This window comes from Oncorhynchus nerka, linkage group LG9a (assembly GCF_034236695.1).
Source record: "Oncorhynchus nerka isolate Pitt River linkage group LG9a, Oner_Uvic_2.0, whole genome shotgun sequence".
NCBI lineage: Eukaryota > Metazoa > Chordata > Actinopteri > Salmoniformes > Salmonidae > Oncorhynchus > Oncorhynchus nerka.
In genome coordinates, this window is record NC_088404.1 from 34,471,432 (window position 1) to 34,486,267 (window position 14,836).

Genomic DNA, 14,836 nt, shown 5'->3' on the forward strand with positions numbered 1-14,836 from the left:
CGTCACAAGACGCGAGATTTCATCTGGAGAGAGAGGGGAGAAAGAGGTCAGAGCACAGGGTAGGGCAGTGTGAGCAGAACCAGCGGTGTCGTTTGACTTAGCAAACGAGGATCGGATGTCGTCGACCTTCTTTTCAAAATGGTTGACGAAGTCATCTGCAGAGAGGGAGGAGGGGGAGGGGGAGGAGGATTCAGGAGGGAGGAGAAGGTGGCAAAGAGCTTCCTAGGGTTAGAGGCAGATGCTTGGAATTTAGAGTGGTAGAAAGTGGCTTTAGCAGCAGAGACAGAAGAGGAAAATATAGAGAGGAGGGAGTGAAAGGATGCCAGGTCCGCAGGGAGGCGAGTTTTCCTCCATTTCCGCTCGGCTGCCCGGAGCCCTGTTCTGTGAGCTCGCAATGAGTCGTCGAGCCACGGAGCGGGAGGGGAGGACCGAGCCGGCCTGGAGGATAGGGGACATAGAGAGTCAAAGGATGCAGAAAGGGAGGAGAGGAGGGTTGAGGAGGCAGAATCAGGAGATAGGTTGGAGAAGGTTTGAGCAGAGGGAAGAGATGATAGGATGGAAGAGGAGAGAGTAGCGGGGGAGAGAGAGCGAAGGTTGGGACGGCGCGATACTATCCGAGTAGGGACAGTGTGGGAAGTGTTGGATGAGAGCGAGAGAGAAAAGGATACAAGGTAGTGGTCGGAGACTTGGAGGGGAGTTGCAATGAGGTTAGTGGAAGAACAGCATCTAGTAAAGATGAGGTCGAGCGTATTTCCTGCCTTGTGAGTAGGGGGGGAAGGTGAGAGGGTGAGGTCAAAATAGGAGAGGAGTGGAAAGAAGGAGGCAGAGAGGAATGAGTCAAAGGTAGACTTGGGGAGGTTAAAGTCGCCCAGAACTGTGAGAGGTGAGCCGTCCTCAGGAAAGGAGCTTATCAAGGCATCAAGCTCATTGATGAACTCTCAGAGGGAACCTGGAGGGCGATAAATGATAAGGATGTTAAGCTTGAAAGGGCTGGTAACTGTGACAGCATGGAATTCAAAGGAGGCGATAGACAGATGGGTAAGGGGAGAAAGAGAGAATGACCACTTGGGAGAGATGAGGATCCCGGTGCCACCACCCCGCTGACCAGAAGCTCTCGGGGTGTGCGAGAACACGTGGGCAGACGAAGAGAGCAGTAGGAGTAGCAGTGTTGTCTGTGGTGATCCATGTTTCCGTCAGTGCCAAGAAGTCGAGGGACTGGAGGGAGGCATAGGCTGAGATGAACTCTGCCTTGTTGGCCGCACATCGGCAGTTCCAGAGGCTACCGGAGACCTGGAACTCCACGTGGGTCATGCGCGCTGGGACCACCAGATTAGGGTGGCCGCGGCCACGCGGTGTGGAGCGTTTGTATGGTCTGTGCAGAGAGGAGAGAACAGGGATAGACAGACACATAGTTGACAGGCTACACAAGAGGCTACGCTAATGCAAAGGAGATTGGAATGACAAGTGGACTACACGTCTCGAGAGTTCAGAAAGTTAAGCTTACGTAGCAAGAATCTTATTGACTAAAATGATTAAAATGATACAGTACTGCTGAAGTAGGCTAGCTGGCAGAGGCTGCGTTGTTGACTATGTAGGCTAGCTGGCAGTGGCTGCGTTGTTGACACTACACTAATCAAGTCGTTCCGTTGAGTGTAATAGTTTCTACTGTGCTGCTATTCGGGGCTAGCTGGCTAGCTAGCAGTGTTGATTACGTTACGTTGCGTTAAAAGAACGACAATAGCTGGCTAGCTAACCTAGGAAATCGCTCTAGACTACACAATTATCTTTGATACAAAGACGGCTATGTAGCTAGCTATGTAGCTAGCTACGATCAAACAAATCAAGCCGTTGTACTGTAATGAAATGAAATGAAAAATGTGATACTACCTGTGGAGCGAAGCGAAATGCGACCGGGTTGTTGAGTGCGGAAGTTCTGTTCGGTGGACGTTGGCTAGCTGTTGGCTAGCTAGCAGTGTCTCCTACGTTAAGGACGACAAATAGCTGGCTAGCTAACCTCGGTAAATTAAGATAATCACTCTAAAACTACACACTCTAAACTACACAATTATCTTGGATACGAAGACAGCAAAGACAACTATGTAGCTAGCTAACACTACACTAATCAAGTCGTTCAGTTGAGTGTAATAGTTGTGCTGCTAATCGGTAGACGGTGGACGTTAGCTAGCTGGCTAGCTGCAGGGCAGATAGCAGTGTAGACTGCGTTAGGACGACGAAATACGATAATTACGCAATTATCTATGATACAATTATCTATGATATCTATGATACAAAGACGGCTATGTAGCTAGCTAAGAAGAAATTGCTAAGATTAGACAAATCAAACCGTTGTACTATAATGAAATGTAATGAAATGTAATACTACCTGCGGACCGAGTGCGGATGCGACCGCTTGCTCTCTCTATGACTCTCTCTCTCTCTCTCTCTCTCTCTCTCTCTCTCTCTGTCCTTCTCTCTCTCTTTCTCTCTCTCTCTCTTGCTCTCTCTCTCTCTCCATCTGTCTGTCTCTCTCTCTCTCCCTCTCTCTCAACCCTCCTCCTCTCCCCCTGGTATTTGTACTGTTAAAAGGTAATAGCAGAAATGTCTCACAAGCTGTTTCACCCTCTAGACACTACAGACCTACAGAGAACACACACGACAGAAAGAAAGAGAGAGAGAGAGAGAGAGAGAGAGAGAGAGAGAGAGAGAGAGAGAGAGAGAGAGAGAGGCCAAAACATAGAAAAATATTCCTATTCGATCCTATAAATTCCCTCCCCTGAGGTGAATATGCACATCTCCCTGTCACATCCTATCCAGGTACTTATACAGTACTTAATATAAAGACTATATTTAATGAGACAAATCTCCCTCATTTAAAACATACAGGACTTCATCTAACAAACACAGGGCTTCATGCAACACTGGTATTCCCCAACTCATTCCTCATCACAATTCCACCTCCAGCTAAAGTAATTTAAGATGTTTAAACACATACAGGACTTCATCTAACAAACACAGGGCTTCATGCAACACTGGTATTCCCCAACTCATTCCTCGTCACAATTCCACCTCCAGCTAAGTCATTTAAGATGTTTAAAACATACAGCAGCTCTCTTATGTTCTAGTCTGGGAAGGAAGGTTTTATATTACCACTCAGAGGGGGGCTCCTTACTAGTAATTACTACCTGAGTGCTGCACAGTAGGATATCAACAATTGAACAGAGGAACAAGGACTAGACATTGGAGTGGAACAGAGCCATGGAGGATCAGGAATGATCAGAATGCAAATGGTGTACACATCTAAAATGTGCAAACTCTAAACATCTCAGGGATGGAATAGGTATCAGAGTGGAAGCACAGTATGTTCAGCATATTTGAAATCACATCAGAATGCCATCTACAATAGGGGGACACCAGCTGTCTTAACTGTGTGCTTTTAGTGCATGGGATTATGTAAAAAGTATGTAAGGTACTGTATGTGTAGTTGAAAGTAGTGTGTTGGTGAAGTATGGCCCATGAGAGCTTTTAGGCGTTCACTGTTTGACTTGTCTGAGAGGAAAATGTTCTGCTACAACATGGCAGCGACAGGAGTTTATTTATCCAAGTGAACATGTCTGACATTATCCCTGTCCAAACACTCTGACATCACCTGAACACTTGATTCACCACGCACAGAAAATCAGAGGTTTTAGAAATAATATTTACCAATGTTACAAAATTATTATGCTTTCTAACTAAATATTCATTTGGCAGAGGTACTGTTTGAATTATGCTAAAGTTCAATTTTCAGTAATTGCTGTGGTTTTCAACAGGAATATGTTTGTTAAAATTGGCCGTTAGTGTGGGGTATAATAATGTTTTTCCCTGTGATCAGAAGCAGCAGAGAACTACCTCTCACATTCAGCTTCAGTAACAACTTTTGCTCAGAGTTTAATGTGCTTCTTAAACCCATAATGGTCTCTTTAAACACATTCAACGAGGAGAGCCTCTGTACAGGTAGCTATTATCTGGGTGTGGTGACACAGTTAGGTTTGAACTCAGATTGGAATGTATGAATCAGAGGACCCCATCTGCAATGCCTAGAGAACATGCCAATACTGGAGAGCTAATAACCTGTGTTTCAAGGAGGCCTGTACTCCATCCCTAGTTACTCTGTCCCTAGTTACTCTGTCCCTAGTTACTCTGTCCCTAGTTACTCTGTCCCTAGTTATAGCAAGTCAATTGGTCCAATGCCTGGCTCTCTGTGGTATTACTTTAGCTAATAACTGGATTTAGACTTTAAAAACTGTCTGTGTTGGAATCCTAGTGAAGGTCCAGCTTCCAGCCAAGTGTGAGGACAGAGATAGATGGAGATGGTAGAAGAGAGATAAATCATGTGTTGGCTCCGTCTCTCCCTCCACCCCATCGCTCCATTTGTCCCGTTGCCTCCACCACACCATACTCTGACACATGCCAGCAGTCAAAACCTCTCATTAAACATACAGCATAATATAACACTTGTTTTACCATGAAGAGTTCACTACAGGGCCACAATATGCAGATGAGCAGAACCAGACTCACCTTTACTCACCAAATACATCTGCAGGTACAGGAATCTGACTTTGTGAAATGGTGTTTCCACAATAAACAGAATATACAGACAGACAATACAAAAGGATACAGACAACATATGAGGCAAGACCGCATATCATTTCAAGTAATGTAATGTATTCTACAGCTCTATTGTTTTTCATTGTGTTTTTAATAAGGAGTTCTGTTCTATTCATTGTAATACAATGGCCAGACCAATCCCTCTGGAAACCATCTTTAGACAATCAGACAGATGGGACAATTGACCACTAGGATTTAAGAGTTTTGATTGGCTGAAAGCACTGCCCAATGAGAGTGTATTAGGCTCTCATAAAGTGTGTTTAAGGTCTTTGGAGGAGCTGCATGCAGAGCAGCTTCAGGTCTGTTCTGCTTTGGAAACTGGAGACAATCGGTGATTGCAACTCGATACAAAAGCAGATTTTCAAAACAAATTTATAGGAATGAGAGTAAATCGAGATTATAGTTGATGGAAAAGATCAACAGTGTTGGAAAAGAGTTGCGCTTACACGTGGTGAAATGTTCAGGAAGAGAGGCAGGAGAGGAAAGAGGGAGACGAGTGGAATGAAAAAGTGGAGAAAGAGATAGTGATAATATAAACACAGAAGACAAGATGAAATCTCAATGTCAGAGCTCTGAGATGGAAACTCTGATAACATTCCCAAAATAATTCTGACTTGTAAACTCAGTCCTAGAGGATGTCCATCTGAGAGCATATTTCCACGGACCTAAAGGGTAGACTGGATTGATCTCTACAGTACTGTAACACCTTTAAGTCAGACGGAAACTGGGTCACACATCTCTGATGACTACATCCATGATTTCAAACAAACTCCTCCACATCCAGAGAAATACAACCAGATAGATTGTGATAGTTAATATTGTGATAGTTTAGTTCCTCAGGACTAATAACAGAGACTTTAACCACATTCCTCTCTTTTCCAGATCCGCCTTCAAGGCCTGCACATGGTAAAGTATTCACATTATTCTGTGTGTGTGTGTGTGTGTCTCAGTGTGTCGGTAGGTCGGTGTAAATCAAAGCTGGCAGAGACCATGAGACACATATTATTAAAGCTTAGATGTTTTTCATTCCATAATGATAGGATCCACCAGCAGCCTTCTACAGCATGCTCTACCAGTCAGAACACGCTACAGGAGAGAAGGGGGGACACCCTAGACCCACTACAATTCTCATATCGCCCCAGCAGATACATCGCCATGCAAGAATGCTGTTCATCTCAGCCTTCAACACCATAGTACCCTCCAAGCTCATCACTAAGCTCAGGGCCCTGGGTCTGAACCCTTCCCTGTGCAACTGGGTCCTGGGCTTCCTGACAGGCCGACCCCAAGTGGTGAAGGTAGGCAAACAAGACCTTCGCCACTCTGATCCTCAACACCGGGACACCACAGGGGTGCATGCTCAGCCCCCTCCTGTACTCCCTGTTCACCCATGACTGTGTTGCCTGATTAGCAACAACAATGAGACGGCCTACAGGGAGGAGGTGAGAGTCCTGGCAGAGTGTTGCCAGGAAAATAATCTCTCCATCAGCGTCAACAAAATGAAGGATCTGATCGTGGACTACAGGAGACATCAGAGAGAGCACGCCCCCATCCACATCAACAGGAATGGAGAGGGTCAAAAGCTTCAGGTTCTTCGTCGTGCACATCACTGACAACCCTGAAATGGTCCCTTTACACAGACAGTGTCATAAAGAAGGCGCAACAGCACAATTTGGTTTGGCCCCTAAGACCTTCACAAACTCCTACAGATGCACCATTGAGTGCATCCTGCTTCATCACCTGGTCCGACAATTGCACCGTCCGCAACCGCAGGGCTCGCTCATCGTCCGTTCTTTATTAAATGTTTTACTCCCCGTACCTGCATCGTCTCTCCAGTGTCATGGTATGTGACAGTTTTACTTTGAATATAGATACTTTTGTACCTGTTTCCTTCAGCATCTTCACACGGTCCTGGGATTGATTTGCACTTTTCGCACCAAAGTACGTTCATGTCTAGGAGACAGAAGGCGTCTCCTTCCTGAGTGGTATGACGGCTGCGTGGTCTCATGGTGTTTATACTTGCGTACTATTGTTTGTACAGATGAACGTGGTACTTTCAGGTGTTTGGAAATTGCTCCCAAGGATGAACCAGACTTGTGGAGGTCTACAATATTTTTTCTGAGGTCTTGGCTGATTTCTTTTGATTTTCCCATGATGTCAAGGAAAGAGGCATTGAGTATGAAGGTAGGCCTTGAAATACATTTACAGGTACACCTCCAATTGACTCAAATGATGCCAGTTAGCCAATCAGAAGCTTTTAAAGCCATGACACCATTTTCTGGAATTTTCCAAGCTCTGTAAAGGCACAGTCAATTTAGTGAATGTAAATGGAATTGTGATACAGTGAATTATAAGTGAAATAATCTGTCTGTAAACAATTGTTGGAAAAATTACTTGTCTCATGCACAAAGTAGATGTCCTAACTGACTTGCCAAAACAATAGTTTGTTAACAAGAAATTTGTGGAGTGGTTGAAAAAACAGTTTTAATGACTCCAACCTAAGTGTATGTAAACTTCCGACTTCAACTGTATATACTGTATTCTAGTCATTTGCCCATCCTATATAAATTATATATATCTTTTTTCTTCAGGATTCTGTTTTTTATTATAATTATAATTTTTATAATTACTGCACTGTTGTAGCTAGAAAAACAAGCATTTCTCTGCACCTGCGATAACATCTGCAAATCTGTGTACTTGACCAAGAAACTTCTATTTGATTTTGAGTAAGAGAATGATGGGGGAGAGACAGCGATGGAGTGGAAAAGGGTGGACTGAGGGAGAGGAGACATACAGCAGACAGAATGAAAGTTTGTTGAAGACCGAGTTCAGTATGAGAGAGCTTGAAATAGAACTTTGGAACAAGTTCATGGTGGATGGTGGTAACCACAGACCTGTTCCAGTGCCCACCGTCTCTCCACTCCTCTCCACTCCTCTCCTCTCCTGTGGTGTCTTCCTCCATCTGTCTGCCTTTCTCTCTCTCTTTCCCTCTCTCTTGCTCTCACTCTAACTCTTTCTCTTTCTCTCTCTCTGTCCCTCTGTGTGTGTAAATCAGTCAGTGGAGCTTCTCTCCCCCAGGTTAGTAATGACTCAGGTGAAATACATGTATGAATGTCAGTGTTATTACTGTAATTGAGGTGACGTTTATGACTGAACACATCAGCACAACTCAACACTCAGCAAGGGATTATGTCAATATACCAGCCTAACACACTTCACTAACCAAACAAACCCATAACATCCCTCCCTTATTTCTGTTTCTCCTCTCCATTTCTACCATTTCTCATGTCTCTGTATTTCCTTCCCTGCGTCCGGGGCTCGTCTCTCCCTTATTTCCCTTCTTCTAGCATTCTCTTTCTTCTTCACTTTTTCAGTTATTCATCCCTTTCTAGCTCTCCTTTCCTCCTCTCTCCCTTCTCTTTCTCTCTTCCTCCTCCTACAGATGTAGGATCTTAATTTGATCACTCTTTTGTTGCTGAGAATTTGCACAGCAGAAAATGTAAACTTGTAGTGTATTTGAGTTTTAAGGATTCTAAAGTTTGTAATTCCACTTTTAAAATGTCAGACTTGATTTACCCTAAAAAAATGTATCAACCCCTACAGAAATGTCCAGAAATTAAAATCAACATAATAATTCACATTTCCTGTTCCTGCAGGATTATTTTCCTGCTGTAGCAAACTGGCTCAAATGAAGATCCTACATCTGTATTTATTAAGGTAATTTACTGTGCGATGTTATCTAAACTAGCATGGTGATAAGAGAGGGAAAGTATTACAAACAGGCCCCAGTGAACCTTCATAGTGGGGTACCATGTAGATAAACCACGCTGTTCTACTTCCAGGACAAACTCACTGCTTTGCCCCTTACACAGATCCTATTTATTGACCAGGGAAATTCCACACATACTCTTAACTATGTCTGACACCTTTTTATGTGGAATTACAGTATGTGTTAGTGTTGCTATAGTGATCCACAGTGGAGAGAGAAGAGAGGTTGTGTTAACTACAGACTTAACTACAAAGACAGAACCTCATACTCCAGATATAGACTGCAAATAATCAGATGAGACCACACACACACACACACACACACACACACACACACACACACACACACACACACACACACACACACACACACACACACACACACACACACACACACACCACCACCATAAACTTACCAGTGTGCCACTCTCTCATCCTACCAGCATAACAGTAGAATGCCACATTGTGGAATGCCAGCCACCGTGGCCAGAGGAAGAAAACAATCCTCTAGTCAACAACAAGAAGTGTGCCGTTTTTAAATGTACAGTGCCAGTCAAAAGTTTGGACACACCTACTCATTCAAGGGTTTTCTTTATTTTTACTATTTTCTACATTGTAGAATAATAGTGAAGACATCAAAACTATGAAATAACACATATGGAATCATGTAGCAACCAAAAAAGACAATTCAAAATATATTTTACATTTGAGAGTCTTCAAAGCAGCCACCCTTTGCATTGCTTACAACTTTGCACACTCTTGGCATTCTCTCAACCAGCTTCATGAGGTAGTCACCTGGCATGCATTTCAATTAACAGGTGTGCCTACTTAAAAGTTCATTTGTGGAATTTCTGTCCTTCTTAAAACCTGTTAGGGATAGGGGTCAGCATTTTCACTTTGGATTAATTGCGTGCCCATAGTGAACTGCATCCTACTCTGTTCTAGATGCTAATATATGCATATTATTATTACTATTAGATAGAAAACACTCCAACGTTTCTAAAACTGTTTGAATTATGTATGTGAGTATAACAGAACTCATAGGGCAGGCACATTTCCAAACAGGAAGTGGAAATGATGGGGCTGGTTGAATTTCAAGTCATCGCCTATTCACATCCAAACAAGATATGGATATGTTCGCACTTCCTACGCCTTCCACTAGATGGGAGGGGAATGAGTCAGTGGTCTGTCAGAATGCCAGTTCCTGGTTGCGCACATTACTGTTGATATCGCCTGCGTTCCATGACTCTGTAGACAAAAACGAATGCTCCAGTTGGAACGTTATTGGATATATATGAAAATAACATCCTGAAGATTGATTCTCTACTTAGTTTGACCAGTTTATTCGACCTGGAATATAACTTTTTGAAGTTTTCGTCCGAGTTCGCCTGGACCAGCGCCAGCTTTTGGACTGTGAACTAACCGTGCTAGCAAAAGCAGCTAATTGGACACTAGTAATGGACATTATGGAACAAAACAACGATTTATTGTGGAACTAGGACTCCTTGCACTGCATTCTGATGAAAGATAATCAAAGGTAAGGGAATATTTATGATGTAATTTCGTATTTCTGTTGACTCCAACATGGTGGAGAAATATAGTTACGTCTTAGCGCCATTTTAGATTATTGCATAAAATGCTTTTTTCATAACATTTATTAAAAATCTGACACAGTGGCGGCTTAAGAACCAATGTGTCTTTAATTATATGTAAAACATGTATCTTTCGTCAAAGTTTATGATGAGTATTTCTGTTATCTGGCATAGCTCTCTGTAATTAGTCCGGATATTTTGGAGCCATTTCTGAACATGGGGTCAATGTAAACCGAGATTTGTGGATATAAATATGCATATTATCGAACAAAACATAAATGTATTTTGTAACATCATGTCATATGAGTGTCATCTGATCAAGATTATCAAAGGTTAGTGTTTCATTTGATCTCTAATTCTGCTTTTGTGTGATCTTTGGCTGGGAAAAATGGCTGTGTGTTTTTTTGGATTTGGTGGTGATCTAACATAAATATATGTTGTGTTTTCGCTGTAAAACATTTTAAAACCGGACACGATCTGTAGATTAACAAGATGTTTATCTTTCATTTGCTGTATTGGACTTGCTAATGTGTGAAAGTGAAATATTTCAAAAAAATATTTTGGAATTTCCCGCGCTGCCTTTTCAGCAGAATGTTGGGGTGGGGTTCCGTTAGATAGGTGTTAATGTATTTGAAGCAATCAGTTGTGTTGTGACAAGGAAGGGTTGATATACAGAAGATATCCCTGTTTGGTAAAAGATCTAGTACATATTATGGCACGAACAGCTCAAATAAGCAAAGAGAAACGACAGTCCATCATGACTCTAAGACATGAAGGTCAGTCAATACGGAACATTTTAAGAACTTTGGAAGTTTCTTCAAGTGCAGTCACAAAAACCATCAAGGGATATGATGAAACTGGCTCTCATGAGTACCGCCACAGGAAAGGAAGACCCAGAGTTACCTCTGCTGCAGAAGATACATTCTTTAGAGTTACCAGTCTTAGAAGTTGCAGCCCAAATAAATGCTTCACAGAGTTCAAGCAACCGTTTTTGGTTCCGTGTATTTGTGAGACGCAGAGTAGGTGAACGGATGATCTTTGCTTGTGTGGTTCCCACCGTGAAGCATGGAGGAGGAGGTGTGATGGTGTGGGGGTGCTTTGCTGGTGACACTGTCAGTGATTTATTTAGAAGGCACACATAACCAGCATGGCTACCACAGCATTCTGCAGCGATATGCACTCCCATCCCATTTGCGCTTAGTGGGAGTATCATTTGTTTTTCAACAGGACAATCACCCAACGCACCTCCAGAAGGAGAGTGATGGAGTGCTGCATCAGATGACCTGGCCTCCACAATAACCCACCTCAACCCAATTGAGGTGGTTTGGGATGAGTTGGACCGCAGAGTGAAGGAAAATAAGTGCTCAGCATAAGTGGGAACTCCTTCAAGTTTGTTAGAAAAGCATTCCAGGTGAAGCTGGTTGAGAGGATGCCAATAGTGTGCAAAACTGTCATCAAGGCAAAGGGTGGCTACTTTGAAGATTCTAAAATTGATTCGATTTGTTTAAAAAAAATTTGGTTACTACATGATTCCATATCTGTTATTTCATAGTATTGATTCCTTCAATATTATTCTACAATGTATAAAAAATAAAGAAAAACCCTTGAATGAGTAGGTGTGTCCAAACTTGTGACTGTTTCATGTTCTGTGGGGACCCCAGGAAGAGTAGCTGCTGCTATTGCAACAGCTAATGGGGGATCCTAATAAAATACCAGGACAATCACAAGGAGAAAACAGACTTTACAATGTCATAGATGAGTTTAGGTCCTCTTTCATCTTACATAGAGTAATCTCAAATACTCATTAACAGTTTCTAACAGCAGAGATGATACTGTGGCCAGCTATACACTTAGTGATGAATACGAGCAGTTTAGTAAAGTAATAACTCATTTCTCCAAGTTGTTAAGGGGTTGTGCAGAGGTGTCTATTAGTAAACATTCTACATTGTCACTGACACACCTGCCGTGACATAAACGGAATAAAAATGTTAGCTTTGACTAGTTAGGACTATAGAGAAAACTGTGCATGAATATGCCATTAATGATGACGCTTAGCCAGCACTCACATACTAACGTTCCTGATTCCTACCTTTATGGGAGAGTCGTATTCTGGGGTAGACGCTCTGGGCTGAGTGTGCTGAGCTCAACAGGAAAACACTCAGAATCAGAGACACATTCTTTACACACTCCATCCTGACACAAATACACCGAAGAGGGAGTAAGCCAATCCAGTGTGAATCACTACTTAAGTCCAAGGGAAGTGTAGGAAATATTCACCTGGTAGAGTCCAGGCTCTATGACCAGAGTATGTTATAATGAATCAGATATACAGTTTCATCATCAATCTTTCCTCCATAGGAAAAGGCAGCAATCCAGTCTCTGACCACAGGTATCGCAGGTATCTCAGCCCTCCGAGAGGGAAGAATCCACGGTTTCCTTCTACTGATCTCCAAGTGGAGCTGTACTGTTCTGTCTCAGTCTGTAGGGACTACTGCAGTATTGTGTCCATCTTTATGAGAGGAGATCCTACAGGACTATGATTCAATGATTGAGAGGTAGTGAGGAACTTAGCTCCTAAAACCAATTGCTTCAGGCGAGAGAGAGAGTACTCCAGCTGTTACAGCCCGAGCTGCATAACCACTGCTGCTCTCTGTCCGTCTGTCCGACTGACTGTCGTTCTTGTGGCAGCCTGGCAGGGATGTTGTATCTTCTTTATGTCTGAACAAATTAAGGAAAATAAATACTGCTGATAGTCCTTCCAAAGTGTTGCTGTGTGTTCTGTCATTCTGTCTAAGGCAGCATTGTGGTATCCTCAGCTTGTGTTCTTCCAGGATCCAACAGAGTCAGTGTCTGGCCACTAGCCCAGGAGAAGCAGGAGAGGCAGAGGGAGACACTCTCTCTTTCTCTCTGTCTCTCTTGTGATGTTTCTCTTGTGTTCTCTCTCTTTCCCACCTCTGATCAGGCAAGGAGGATCCAAACAACTGTGCTCACTAATGTGTACTGCTTCCACTCCTCAGAGCAGAGGATACATACCAGTGTGTGTGTGCCATTCATTAATTCATTAATTTTCCTTCTCAAGGCTGACGATTGACTCCTGCTAATGAGAAGAAACCTCTCTCTCTTCCTCTCTCTTTCCCCACTCTGTCTTTCTCTCTTTCACTCCCCTTCTCTCTTTCTCTCTCTCTCTCTCTCTCTCTCTCTCTCTCTCTCTCTCTCTCTCTCTCTCTCTCTCAGTCTCTCTCCTATCTCGCCTCAATTTCGCTCTCTCTCGCAGTCTCTCCCTCTGACAGCTGAAGTGCAGCCTGCAGGGTGTATCTTAGGGTCAGCCTCTCCCCTGCTCTGCTCCAAGAAATACTGCTTCTCCACGCGCCACACAGCACTGCACCGCACAGTGCAGCCCACCACCTCTCATCTCCTCTCCTCCCTCTCTCCCTGTCCCCCTCCACTTCTTCCCCCGACCGCCCTTCTCCTGCAGCATTAATATGGACCAGAGCCAAAGTTTATCCAGACTCTAGTTTCTCCCTCTTCTTTTATCTCCTTCTCTCTCTTTCCTTTCCCCTCTGACCCGTATTTCTCACTCTTTATTAGCTTTTTGTTTAAAATTGTACTCTCACTTGTCACTTTCCACTTTCCTTCTCTCCTTTATCTCCACTGTATCTCTCTCATTCCCTTGCTCTCTGTCTCACTTCTCCCCCTCTTCTCTCTCACCTGTCTGAAGCCCTGTTATTAGTGTGTTCTCTTCTCCAGAAGATCCTGCTGTTAGTGTCTGTTCTTTCTCCAAGCTGTGTGTTTGTGTGTAGCCTGTGTGGTCAATATGGTCAACACTCCTTATTGTGTTTATAACAGTGAACAAATGTCCACCTCTTTGGAGTCCTTGGTTTTCTTTTTTATCTTTCCATGTTCTTCAAGGAGACCATTTCTGTGAATCTGATTATCTTCAATTACATGGATCTATTTGAAACGTTACAGTTATTTTGCTCACTGAATTTTGTGCATTCTGTATGATGAAAGTGTTGTGTGTGTCTGGGTATGTGTATGTGTGTGATAAAAATGTCACCATGACAGCCTTAATGTGTATTATTATTCTCTAGCTGTGTGATTGGTGTACAATCAGGAGATCTGATATGGTTCAGGCTTGTGATAGGATGTTTCTCTGATGTTTGAAAGACATGTGTAACCTCACAACCACTGACACAACTCTTCTAATTGCAGTCCTTCCCACCTTGGTCTGTTGATTCCATTACACAGTATGTTCAGGATACGTGTGATAAGCAGGAAATAGGACCGCATCTCAAAAGAGACTGGCCATTTGCTTCTAAAGTTGAGGAAGAGAACAAGGGGGAAAGAGAGAGTGTATGCCAGCAGTTGACATACAGTGTGTATCCATCGGCATGGATTCTTTGATTGTAAAGGATGCTTAAGTCAGGAGCAGAGAGGATCATGGTCCATAGAGAGGCAGCTGTCCTCCCAGAGGTCGAATCTAACTCCCACTCTGCACCTGTTCACTGGCTGAACACAACAGAGCTCTCATTACACACGCATGCACACAAGCACGCACACAAGCACGCACACACACACACACACACACACACACACACACACACACACACACACACACACACACACACACACACACACACACACACACAGTTTTGTTAACAACCCTTAATTATAAATCAGCATCTGTTGTTGAGGAGGAGGTGAGTGGAATGGTTATCCGATTATTTTCCACATTTGAAATCACTCTGATGTGCATCTCCTTCGTTCTTACACTCCTTCTTATTACACTCCTTCCTTATTACAGTCCTTCTTAATACACTTCTTCCTTATTA

The 14,836-nt window shown here is 43.2% G+C and overlaps 1 protein-coding gene across 2 annotated transcripts in view; it reads right to left on the reverse strand.

Annotated features, from left to right (window-relative positions):
* The window catches only part of LOC115134208 (semaphorin-3E-like), a 51,841-nt gene extending 38,441 nt beyond the window's left edge, over positions 1-13,400 (reverse strand). For both annotated transcript variants that reach the window (XM_029667953.2, XM_029667952.2), the window contains exon 1: positions 12,094-13,400. In XM_029667953.2, the coding sequence (XP_029523813.2) occupies positions 12,094-12,196 (103 nt within the window). In that variant the 5' untranslated portion in view covers positions 12,197-13,400. The remainder of the gene's footprint in view (positions 1-12,093) is intronic.
* Between the last annotated feature and the right edge of the window lie 1,436 nt (positions 13,401-14,836).